Source organism: Arachis ipaensis, chromosome B05 (assembly GCF_000816755.2).
Source record: "Arachis ipaensis cultivar K30076 chromosome B05, Araip1.1, whole genome shotgun sequence".
Taxonomy (NCBI): domain Eukaryota; kingdom Viridiplantae; phylum Streptophyta; class Magnoliopsida; order Fabales; family Fabaceae; genus Arachis; species Arachis ipaensis.
The window spans coordinates 47,574,999-47,586,841 of record NC_029789.2 but is presented as its reverse complement, the minus strand read 5'-3'; the positions used below and the strand labels follow the sequence as shown (position 1 = coordinate 47,586,841).

At 39.7% G+C, this 11,843-nt stretch overlaps 1 protein-coding gene across 1 annotated transcript; it reads left to right on the top strand.

The window, feature by feature from the left end:
* Positions 5,285-6,208, top strand: LOC107640565. Its single transcript, XM_016344079.1, has 2 exons — positions 5,285-5,662; positions 5,762-6,208. Exons 1-2 carry the CDS (start codon positions 5,285-5,287, stop codon positions 6,206-6,208), a joined length of 825 nt encoding a protein of 274 aa, XP_016199565.1.

Below are 11,843 nucleotides of genomic sequence, written 5' to 3'. Positions count from 1 at the left end.
AGTACCCATCTCTGACCCACTTCATCAAAGGCCAAAAAGCCCACTCCAAGTACTTGATGACTAAATTAGAAAGTGTATAAATAGGAGAAAATTTAATTTAATGGGGGGATCTTTTTACCTTCTCTTTATTTTTCCTTTTAGTTCTTCTTTTTAGGAATTTTGTAGAATTTGGAGATCTGCTTTTAATTTCTTTTTCTGCAATTTTTCTTTTCTGTTTGGGTACTAGAGAAATGATGAACTAAACCCGAATTCATTAGGGGGAGGAGCTCTATTGTAATTCCAATGAATTAATAAAATTCTTCTTCTTCTCAATTCACTTTTGTAGCTATTGGATATCTTCTGTTTTGATTTCGGATTCTTCACTCCGAAAGGAGGTTGAATTCAATTGAATGCTTGTGTGAGCCTCGGAAGGGGAATCACTTGCATTAGATTTGGAGCTCTATCCTTTACTACTCTATTGATCAACAACATTCTAGAGGAATTGAGATCTTGAGAGTTAGTGTGGCTTATGGATGAGAGAAATGCACTTAACCTCTTCTCATGATAATTAGATTAAGGAATTGGCAACATTGATTATCATTAGAGAGATTAAATTACCAAGGAATTGGGATCTAATCAATTTCAATCTGCCATAAATCTACCAAATGATTGAGAAAGGAGTTGAAAGCAATTGATTCAAGAAGGATTACAGTATCTCCAATCCCTGATGAATCACTTTCTTTGAATTTCATCACCTTAGAGTTTCTGATTGCACTACAATTACCTTTTCCATTTCGGTTTTGATTCCCAGCACCCAAATCCCTTTACTATTCATGCAATTTAAGTTATTGTGAGATTGAGAAGAGAAGCAAGAGGGAAGGGAGTTATTGGAGAAGAAGAATCAGAAGAGGAAGATCAAGAAATAGAGGGTAACTTACCCAATCCGCCTGAGGATATGGCCAATAAAAATGGCCAGCCTCAGAGAAGAGTCTTAGCCTCTTACACTATCCCCAACCCAAGGAATTGTGGGAGCAGTATCTTAACCCCCAATGTCCATGCTAATAATTTTAAACTCAAGCCTCTATTGGTTACCTTGGTTCAGAACAATTGTCAATATGGAGGAAGTGCTACTGAAGATCTAAACCAACACCTCTCTGTGTTCTTAAGAATTTGTGACACTGTCAAAACCAATGGAGTCCACCCTGACATCTACAAGCTTTTATTGTTCCCATTCTCACTGAGAGACAAAGTCACACATTGGCTAGAGACCTTCCCTAAAGAAAGCATCACCAACTGGGATGATTTGGTTAGCAAATTTCTAGCCAAATTCTATCCACCTCAAGGAGTCATTAAGCTAAAACTTGATGTGCAAACCTTTAGGAAGCTAGAAGAAGAATCATTATATGAAGCCTGGAAGAGGTATAAAGCTTTGATTAGAAGGTGTCCAGAGGGAATGTTCAGTGAGTGGGTGGATCTGCAAAATTTCTATGAAGGCTTGTCCTTGAGTTCAAGGAAAGCTTTGGATTATTCTTCAGGAGGATCCTTGCAAATGATGAAAACTGCTCAAGAGGCACATAATCTTATAGACATGGTAGCCAACATTGAGTATTTCTACTCTTCTAAAAGACAAGCAGCTCCAAAGAAAGGTTTATTTGAGCTTGAAGGAGTTGACACAATATTGGCTCAGAATAAACTCATGCATCAGCAACTCTAGCAGCAAATAGAAATGATGTCAAAGAGGATGGATGGCGTGCATCTTGCAGCAGTGAGCACTACACATCAACCACCGGTGGTGTGGGGACAATAAGAAGAAAATTATGAAGAGCAGCAGCCTGAACAGGTGCAATATATGCACAATCAAGGTGCTAGAAAAAATGAGTTTTATGGAGACACCTATAATCCATCTTGGAGAAACCATCCTGGAGAGAATCAGAACCATCAGCCTTAGCAGAGAAACTTCAATTAAAACAATGGCCGAAAAACAAACCATCAAAACCATCAAACCCCTAACCAAAATCCATACAGAAAACCACAAAAAAATCACCCCCAATCCAACTTCTATCCACCCAATAACCCATCAACTAACCAAAACAACTTCCATTCACCATCTACATCCCATACTCAGCCATAACCACCCCAAGAATCCTAAAGAATCTCCAATTTGGAGATGATGATGAAAAAGATGATAAAACATCAAGAATTGTCTAACAAAAATCATGAAGCATTATTAAGAAACCTGGAGAGACATATTGGACAATTGTCCAAGCAAACAGCTGCTGAAAGACCAGCCAATGCACTACCAAGTGATACCATTCCAAATCCTAAAGAAGAATGCAAAGCAATTCAACTCAGAAGTAGAAAAATTTGGAGAATGACAAGGATGCTAGCCAGAAGCAAGTAGAGGAGGACAAGCATGACTAGGAGAAGCTCAAAAAGAAGGAGGAAGAGCCACAAGCTCCACGGAAGGGAAAGCAAGTTATGGAGGAGCATCTACAAGAATAGAGGAAGGTGGTGAAGCCTTACATTCTCCCTCTGCCATATCCTCAAAGGTTGCAAAGAGAGCTCAAGGATCAACAATTTCCCACGTTTTTAGAGGTTTTTAAGAAACTGGAAATCAACATCCCCCTTACTGAAGCTCTAGAGCAAATGCCATTGTATGCAAAATTCCTCAAAATGCTCATCAATAATAAGAGAAGCTAGAATGAAAAGGAGACAGTGGTCTTGACCCAAGAGTGCAGTGCAGTAATCCAAAAGGGTCTCCCACCAAAACTCAAAGATCCTGGGAGCTTCATCATATCATGCACCGTAGGCAATATGACCTTGGAAAAAGCTCTCTGTGATTTAGGTTCCAGCATCAATTTGATGCCTCTCTCACTAATTAAAAAGCTTGCAATAGAAGAAGTCAAACCCACCAGAATGTCACTTCAAATGGCAGATAGATCACTCAAAATACCAAATAGAGTTGTGGAGAACTTATTGGTGAAGGTGGAAGAGTTCATCTTCTCTGCCGATTTTGTCATTTTGGACATGGAAGAAGAAAGACACACTTCAATTATCTTGGGTAGACCTTTCTTAGCAATAGCAAGAGCTATCATTGATGTGGAGAAAAGGGAGATGACCCTCAGGGTGCACAATAAGCAAATGATCATCAATGTCTTTAAGGCCATGCAATATCCCCCTAAGAAGAAAAAGCATATGAGGGTGGAAATGATAGAAGAATTAGAGGAAGTGCTTGAAATAAGCGTTCTTGAGGAGCAAGAAGAAGAAATAGAAATAGAACAAAGTATCTTAGAAGAACAAGTGACTGAAGTCTCTTTTGAAGGCAAGAAAGAGGAGGTGCCAAAGCAAGAGTTGAAGCCCCTCCCTCCTCATCTCAAATATGCATACCTTGGTGAAGAGGATAGCCTTCCAGTGATCATCAATTCATCTTTGAGCACACAAAATAAAACCAAACTGATTGAGGTATTGATAACTCACAAGACTGCTTTAGGATGGACAATTGATGACATCAAGGGTATAAGCCCTACAATTTGTATGCATAAAATCTTGCTAGAAGAGGACTCAAGACCTGTGGTACAGCCGCAAAGAAGGCTTAACCCAACCATGAAGAAAGTGGTTCAAAAAGGAGTAATGAAGTTGTGGAATGCTAGAATCATATACCCAATCTCTGACAGCTCTTGGGTAAGTCCAGTTCAAGTGGTGCCAAAAAAAGGTGGCATGATTGTCATCTTTAATGAGAAGAATGAACTCATTCCCACAAGGACAGTGACAGGGTAGAGAATGTGCATTGACTATAAAAGACTGAATGAGGCCACAAGGAAGGATCACCTCCCTCTCCCTTTTGTTGATCAGATGCTGGAAAGATTGGTTGGCCATGCCTACTATTGCTTCTTAGATGGGTACTCTGGGTACAATCAAATAGTAGTGGATCCCAAGGATCAAGAAAAGACCTCCTTCACATGTCCATTCGGAGTCTTTGCCTACAGAAGGATGCCCTTTGGGCTGTGCAATGCCCCTGCTACCTTTCAAAGGTGTATGCTTTCTATATTTTCTGACATGGTAGTAAAATTTTTAGAAGTCTTCATGGATGATTTTTCTGTCTTTGGCAATTCATTTGATACCTGCTTGCATCATTTAACACTTGTCTTGAAAAGATGCCAAGAAACTAATCTGGTCTTGAATTGGAAGAAATGCCATTTCATGGTTCCTGAAGGGATAGTTCTTGGGCATAAGATTTCAAGCAAAGTTATAGAAGTTGATAAAGCTAAGATAGAGATCATAGAAAAGCTTCCTGTACCAGTCAATGTAAAAGCAGTGAGAAGTTTTCTTGGGCAAGCTGGTTTTTATAAGAGATTTATCAAAGACTTTTCAAAAATAGCTAAACCACTAAGCAACCTGTTAGTGGTTGACAATCCCTTTGTCTTTGATGATAGCTGTAAACATGCCTTTGAAACTCTAAAAAATAAACTCACTATAGCACCAATCATCTCACCCCTAGGTTGGAAATTGCTTTTTGAACTCATGTGTGATGCAAGTGAATTTGCCATTGGTGCTATATTGGGGCAAAAGAAAGATAAGCTGCATCATGTTATATACTATGCAAGTAAGGTGTTGAATGAAACACAGAGAAATTATACCACCACCGAAAAGGAACTCTTGGCAATTGTATATGCATTTGATAAATTTAGACAATACTTGATTGGTTTAAAGGTTGTAGTGTATACTGATCATGCTGCTCTCAAGTATCTCATGTCTAAACAGGATTCCATGCCAAGGCCTATTAGGTGGGTGCTGTTGCTACAAGAATTTGACATTGAAGTGAGAGATAGAAAAGGAAGTCAGAACCAAGTTGCAGACCATCTGTCAAGACTACCACAAGAGATCAACCAGGATGAACATCAACCAGTGAATGAAAAGTTTACAGATGAATACCTCCTCCAAGTCCAACAAGCTCCTTGGTTCGCAGACATGGCAAACTACAAAGCAGGAAGGAGTATTCCACAAAATTACAAAGCAAGTTAAGAAGATGCTAAATAAGGCTAAGTTATTCTTGTGGGATGAGCCCTTCCTATTCAAAAGATGCCCGGATAGAATGATTAGGAGATATGTGCCAGAGGTTGAAATGAAGGACATATTATGGCACTTTCACAACTCAAGCTATGGTGGTCACTTTGGGGCTGAGAGGACAGCTGCAAAAGTCCTTCAAAGTGTTTTTTATTGGCCTTCTATCTTCAAGGATGCTAGAGAGTTTGTAAGCCAATGCAATGAATGTCAAAGAACAGGAGGCTTGACAAGGAAGAATGAGATGCCTCAGAAGTTTATTCTGGAAGTGGAACTCTTTGATATATGGGGAATTGACTTCATGGGCCCTTTCTCTCCTTGCTACACATTCAAATACATCTTGGTGGCGGTAGAATATGTTTTAAAATGGGTGGAGGCTATAGCCACCACTACATGTGATACCAATGTGGTTTTGAAATTTCTCAGAAGAAATATCTTCACTAGGTTTGGAGTACCAAAGGGACTTATAAGTGATGGAGGGAGCCATTTTTGCAACAAACACCTGAACACCCTCCTTCATAAATATGGAATGACTCATAAGGTGGCTACACCTTATCACCCACAGACAAATGGCCAAGCTGAGCTTGCAAACAGAGAGCTAAAGAAGATTTTGGAGAAAACAGTAGGGTCAACAAGAAAGGACTGGGCAAGAAAACTGGATGATGCACTCTAGGTATACAGAACAACAATTAAAACCCCTATTGGGAGGTCTCCCTTCTAGTTAGTATATGGTAAAGCCTGCCATCTTCCTGTGGAGCTTGAACATAAAGCTTTCTGGGCCACTAAGCTCCTCAACCTTGACTCTCAAGCAGCAGGGGAGAAAAGATTGTTGCAGCTCAATGAGTTAGAAGAATTCAGACTTGAAGCATATGAGAATGCCAGAATATACAAGGAAAGACCAAAGAAATGGCATGACAAGAAGATCACAAGAAAAGAATTTGAGCCAGGGCAACATGTGTTATTATACAACTTTAGACTCAAGAATTTTCCTGGGAAACCCAAGTCTAAATGGACTGGACCCTATCTGGTAACCAAGGTTTCTCCATATGGAAGCCTTGAACTTTTGAATGAAGCTACAAAGGATACATTCACAGCTAATTGTCACAGAGCCAAACATTACCTGGGAGGATTGTGGAACAAAGAAAAGAGCATTCAGGAGCTGGGATGAACAAAGATGAAGGACGTCAAGCTAACGACGATAAACAAGCGCTTGTTGGGAGGCAACCCAACCAGAGGTAGTTTTTTTTCTTTTCCTAGCTGTTTCAATAAAAGAGTTAAGTAAATGTAGTTGTATTGCAAGGAGCTAAGTTTGGTGTTGAACACCAAAACAATTTAAGGGTGAATGTAGGAAGCTAAGTTCGGTGTTCCACCAAGAATTTCATTAAGAACACACTTCAACCCTCTGCATAAACTGGTCACTGGCTCCAAACAATCAGGGAAACTACTTAACCATTGATTGTTTTCTAGTTATAGTTTGTTTTCTTTAAAAGCACAAGGTTTCATCTGATGCATAGCAGAGAGTGGCAAGGAACTAAGTTTGGTGTTCACACACCAAAATAAGTTCAAAAGGCTACAAACATTCATGCATGACTAACCATTTTTCGAGTGCTTGGGGAACAAGCAACTTCCACTATCAGTGCAGAAAATCAATCAACTTTTTGGAAGGACTGTACATCATCAGCAAGAAAAGCACAAAAGCTAAGGAGGGTGATGAAGGACTAAGCAAGGAGATACCAAAAGGTTGTATTGTTACTCAACTGTTTGTGCCTTAAAGTGCTAATTGTACCCCTTTCTGATTAAGTTTACCCTTGTCTGCATTTTTTTGTTTACTGTCATTTGATTCTTCAACTATGTGATCTAGCCAAAATGTATGCTTCATTTACATTTGCTTGAATGTATGACTTGTTCCCCTCTGCATAAATAAGAGAAAATGATTGAACCAGAAAGTAATTGTTTAATGTGATAGGGATAATAATAAAGTTTGATGGTGGTAATTGCTTGATTAGTTGTTAAGCTCAATAATAAAAGCTGCAAGGTAGAATATCTCTCTCAAGTATAGACTTAGTTGCTGCTATGGACCTTCAATTAATAATTATTCTTGGAAAAAAAAAAGAAAAAAAAAAGAGTAAGAAAGAAAAGCCAAGAATTGGCAACAAACAAATGAAAGAAACAAATAAGAAAGCTAGACACCAATAGTGTGGACCTTAAGACACATGCCTGTGGTGTCTTTGTATTAGGATTTGCTTGGATAATTAGGTCCTGAGGAGTATTTTAAAACATGGTAACTTGGATTAACTAATCCAGGATTATCAACCGAAAATCCACTATCAAGATCAACCTAATTACAAGACATTTAGTAATCCAAAGAGGTGCTGGGCATTAATGTTCTTGAGAAGAATTGTGAGCCAAGTGTCTGTAGTGAAGAGGTGTTGAGAAAAATTGAGCCAAAACGCTGCTGCAACACTTGACACTGAGCTAAAATTGAAAAATAAGTTTCTGAAGCAAAGGGAAGAAAGAAAGTTTAACAAGGATCAATAAAGAATAAGGCATTATAGCAGCAACTTTAGTTAATACTCAAAGAGACATCTCACATTTGGAGTTTAATAATAACTGAGCTGCATTCTGTCTGCATAAAACCCCATGAACCAAATTCAATTACCTGCTGATAAGGACATATATGCTTTTCTGTTTTTTCTGATTTCTTCTCATGTTTTCGTGCTTGCTTGGGGACAAGCAAGATTTAAGTTTGGTGTTGCGATGACAAGTCATCTTATGCTAGTTTCACAAGCATTTTTCATTTGTTTCATTAGGTTTTATGCACTTTCTTACACAATAAGTAAGTGATTGGAGTGGAATTTCATGTTTATCTTGATTTAATCAAACATCATTAATTTTATACAAAATCAGGAGATTTATGCAAGAATTAAGTGAGTATTATGAATGACACAAAACCTTATGATTTTGGTGAGACTTTGATTGCATGTTTGGTTGATTTCAGGTGAAAAAAATAGAGAGAAAGAGGGGCAGTGCAGAGTAACGCTGTGATCAAATGAAGAACACCACACTCTCTAGCGACGTGTACGTGTACAGGACGCTTACGCGCCGGGGAAGGATTTTTGAAGACCCACGCGTATGCGTACATGATGCGTACGCGTCGATGTAATTGGCGCTCATTCGCAAAGAGAGCGCTACGTTACCTAAATGAGCGCCTGCGACAAAATTTGAATTTGGGATTAAAGTTTTGCAACCGACGCGCACGCGTGTGTGACGCGCACGCGCCGATGGAGAATTTGGGATGAAGCACGTAAATGCGTGGGTGGCGCGAAAGCTTGGAATTGACATTTTGCCACCCACGCACACGCGCAGAGGACGCACACGCGTGGGTAGCGTTCATGGCGCGAGCGTAGCGCTCATTTAACGAACGCTATCAGGGAAGCGCACGCGTAAATGGTGCGCGCAAGCATGATGGAGGCTGAAGATGGTAATGACGCGTATGTGTATGTGATGCATATGCGTCGATGTGCAAAAATGCAAGGGGACGCATGAGGGCGAAGCACGCGTACGCGTGATGATGCATTCAGCGAGCAAGGACGTGCACGTGCAGGAGACGCGTACACGTGGGTGAATGAACGCTGCGCTCAATTTCAGAATGCTACGTTCCTCTGGAAGCTACAACCAAGTACCCATCTCTGACCCACTTCATCAAAGGCCAAAAAGCACACTCCAAGTACTTGATGACTAAATTAGAAAGTGTATAAATAGGAGAAAATTTAATTTCATGGGGGATCTTTTTACCTTCTCTTTATTTTTCCTTTTAGTTCTGCTTTTTAGGAATTCTATAGAATTTGGAGATCTACTTTTAATTTCTTTCTGTTTTCTTTTTGTTCTTCATCTTCTGCAATTTTTCTTTTCTGTTTTGGTACTAGAGCAATAATGAACTAAACCCCAATTTCATTAGGGGGAGGAGCTCTATTGTAATTCCAATGAATCAATGAAATTATTCTTCTTCTCAATTCACTTTTGTAGCTGTTGGATATCTTCTGTTTTGATTTAGGATTCTTCACTCTGGAAAGAGGTTGAATTCAATTGAATGCTTGTCTGAGCCTCAGAAAGGGAATCACTTGCACTAGATTTGGAGCTCTATCCTTCACTACTCTCTTGATCAACACAATTCGGGAGGAATTGAGATCTTGAGAGTTAGTGTGGCTTATGGATGAGAGAAATGCACTTAACCTCTTCTCATGACAATTAGATCAAGGAATTGGCAAGATTGATTGTGATTAGAGAGATTGGATTACTAAGGAATTGGGATCCAATCAATTTCAATCCGCCATAGATCTACCAAATGATTGAGAAAGGAGTTGAAACCAATTTGATTCAAGAAGGATTACAGTATCTCCAATACCTGATGAATCACTTTCTTTGAATTTCTTCACCTTAGAGTTTCTGATTTCATTGCAATTACCTTTTCCATTTTGGTTTTGATTCCCAACACCCAAATCCCTTTACTATTCATGCAATTTAAGTTTCCTTGCAATTTAGATTTTGCAGTTTAAGTTTCTTGCACTTTAAGATTCAGTTATTTACCTTTCTTGCAATTTAAGTTTCAGCTTTTCTAATTTCTTGCACTTTAAGCTATAGTTATTTAAGCTTCCAGCCATTCACTTTTTAGTTAAATTACATTTTGCAATTTAAATTCTTAGCAATTTACATTCTGTCAATCAAATCTCACTTAATTCATCAATATTCGCTTAAATAAATTCATCACCATACTAGAGTTGCTTAATCCCTCAATCCCTGTGGGATCGACCTCACTCCTATGAGTTATTACTACGTGATGCGACCCGGTTCACTTGCCGATTAGTTTGTGTGGAATCGATTTTCCTTCATGAAGTTTTTGGCGCCGTTGTCGGGGATTGATTTACATTAACAATGATTAAGTAAGGTGATAATCTAGATTAAGCATTTTCTTTTGATTTTGCTAAGCACACTAACTATTTGAGTTTTTGTTTCTGCTAACTATAACCTCACTCTAGCAACAGAGTGTTCTGTTTGAGTTTTTTAGTTTGTTTGTGTTTGTATGCCAGGAGGGAGAAGAGGTGAAGAATCCACTTACTTTGATTCTGAGCCAGAGAGAACATTGTTGAGATTGAGAAGAGAAGAAAGAGGGAAGGGAGTTATTGGTAAAGAAGAATCAGAAGAGGAATATCAAGAAATGGAGGGTAACTTACCCAATCCACCTGAGGATGTGGCCAACAACAATGGCCAGCCTCAGAGAAGAGTCTTAGCCTCTTACACTATCCCCAACCTAAGGAATTGTGGGAGCAGTATCTTAAACCCCAATGTCCATGCTAATAATCCTAAACTCAAGCCTCAATTGATTACCCTGGTTTAGAACAATTGTCAATATGGAGGAAGTGCTGCTGAAGATCCAAACCAACACCTCTCTGTGTTCTTAAGAATTTGTGACACTGTCAAAACCAATGGAGTCCACCCTGACATCTACAAGCTTTTATTGTTCTCATTCTCACTGAGAGACAAAGCCACACATTCTAGAGACCTTCCCTAAAGAAAGCATTACCAACCAGGATGATTTGGTTAGCAAATTTCTAGCCAAATTCTATCCACCTCAAAGAGTCATTAAGCTAAAAACTGATGTGCAAATTCTATCCACCCCAAGGTTGGGACGCATTTTAGGAGGGCGTAGAGATTCCTCTCTTATATAGGACGTCATGTACTATGGTATAGTACTATGCTTCTCGTACTAGCATTTTTGCCTCCTTTTTTTCTGTGGGAAGTATTTTCGACTTGAGATAGTCAACTATAGGAGTCATCCACCCTTGATCCTGTCCTGATATGGCTAGGATCTTTTCTTCCTCCAAGGTCGATGGACTTCGGAGTGTTTCTTGGATGAGGCTTCTATTATTGCCCCCTGGTTTGGTGCTGGCTTGTTTTGAAAGTGCATCGGCTCGGGCATTCTGTTCCCGGGGTATGTATCGGACCTCATATCCCCTAAATTATCCGAGCTGTTCTTTGGTTTTGTCAAGGTATTTTTTCACGGTGGGATCCTTAGCTTGATAGCTCCCTTCTATTTGCAAAGTGACTACTTGGGAGTCGCTAAAGATGGTAAGTCTTTGAGCTCCTATTTCCCTAGCCAGCCTCAAACCAGCCAGTAGTGCTTCATATTCAGCTAGATTATTTGAGGCAGGAAATTCAAACTTTGAGGAGAGCTCGATTTGGGTTCCCTGATCGTTCTCTAAAACGACGCCTGTACCACTCCCGGTTTTGTTCGAGGAGCCATCTACAAAAAGGATCCACTTTGTGGGGGTGCCCGGGGTGTCAATATACTCTGTGATGAAGTCGGCTAGGTACTGAGATTTAAAAGCTGTCTGAGCTTCATATTTGAGGTCGAATTCTGATAACTCGACTGCCCATTGTAGGATTCTTCCGGCTAAATCTGTTTTCTGCAAAATACCTTTTATGGGCTGGTTAGTCCGCACTCTAATGGTGTGAGCTTGGAAGTATGGACGGAGTCATCGAGAAGTGAGTATGAGGGCGTAGGAAAACTTTTCTATCTTTTGATAATTTAGTTCAGCCCCTTGTAGAGCCTTACTGATGAAGTAGATGGGTTGTTGCCCACTTTCGTCTTCGCTGACTAGTGCTGAAGCTATTGCCCGACTTCCTATGTCCAGCTATAGTATGAATTCTTCGCCTTTTCGAGGTCGAGTAAGAATGGGTGGTTGCCCCAGAAATTTTTTGAAGTCTTGGAATGCTTGTTCGCATTCTGGAGTCCATTCAAACCT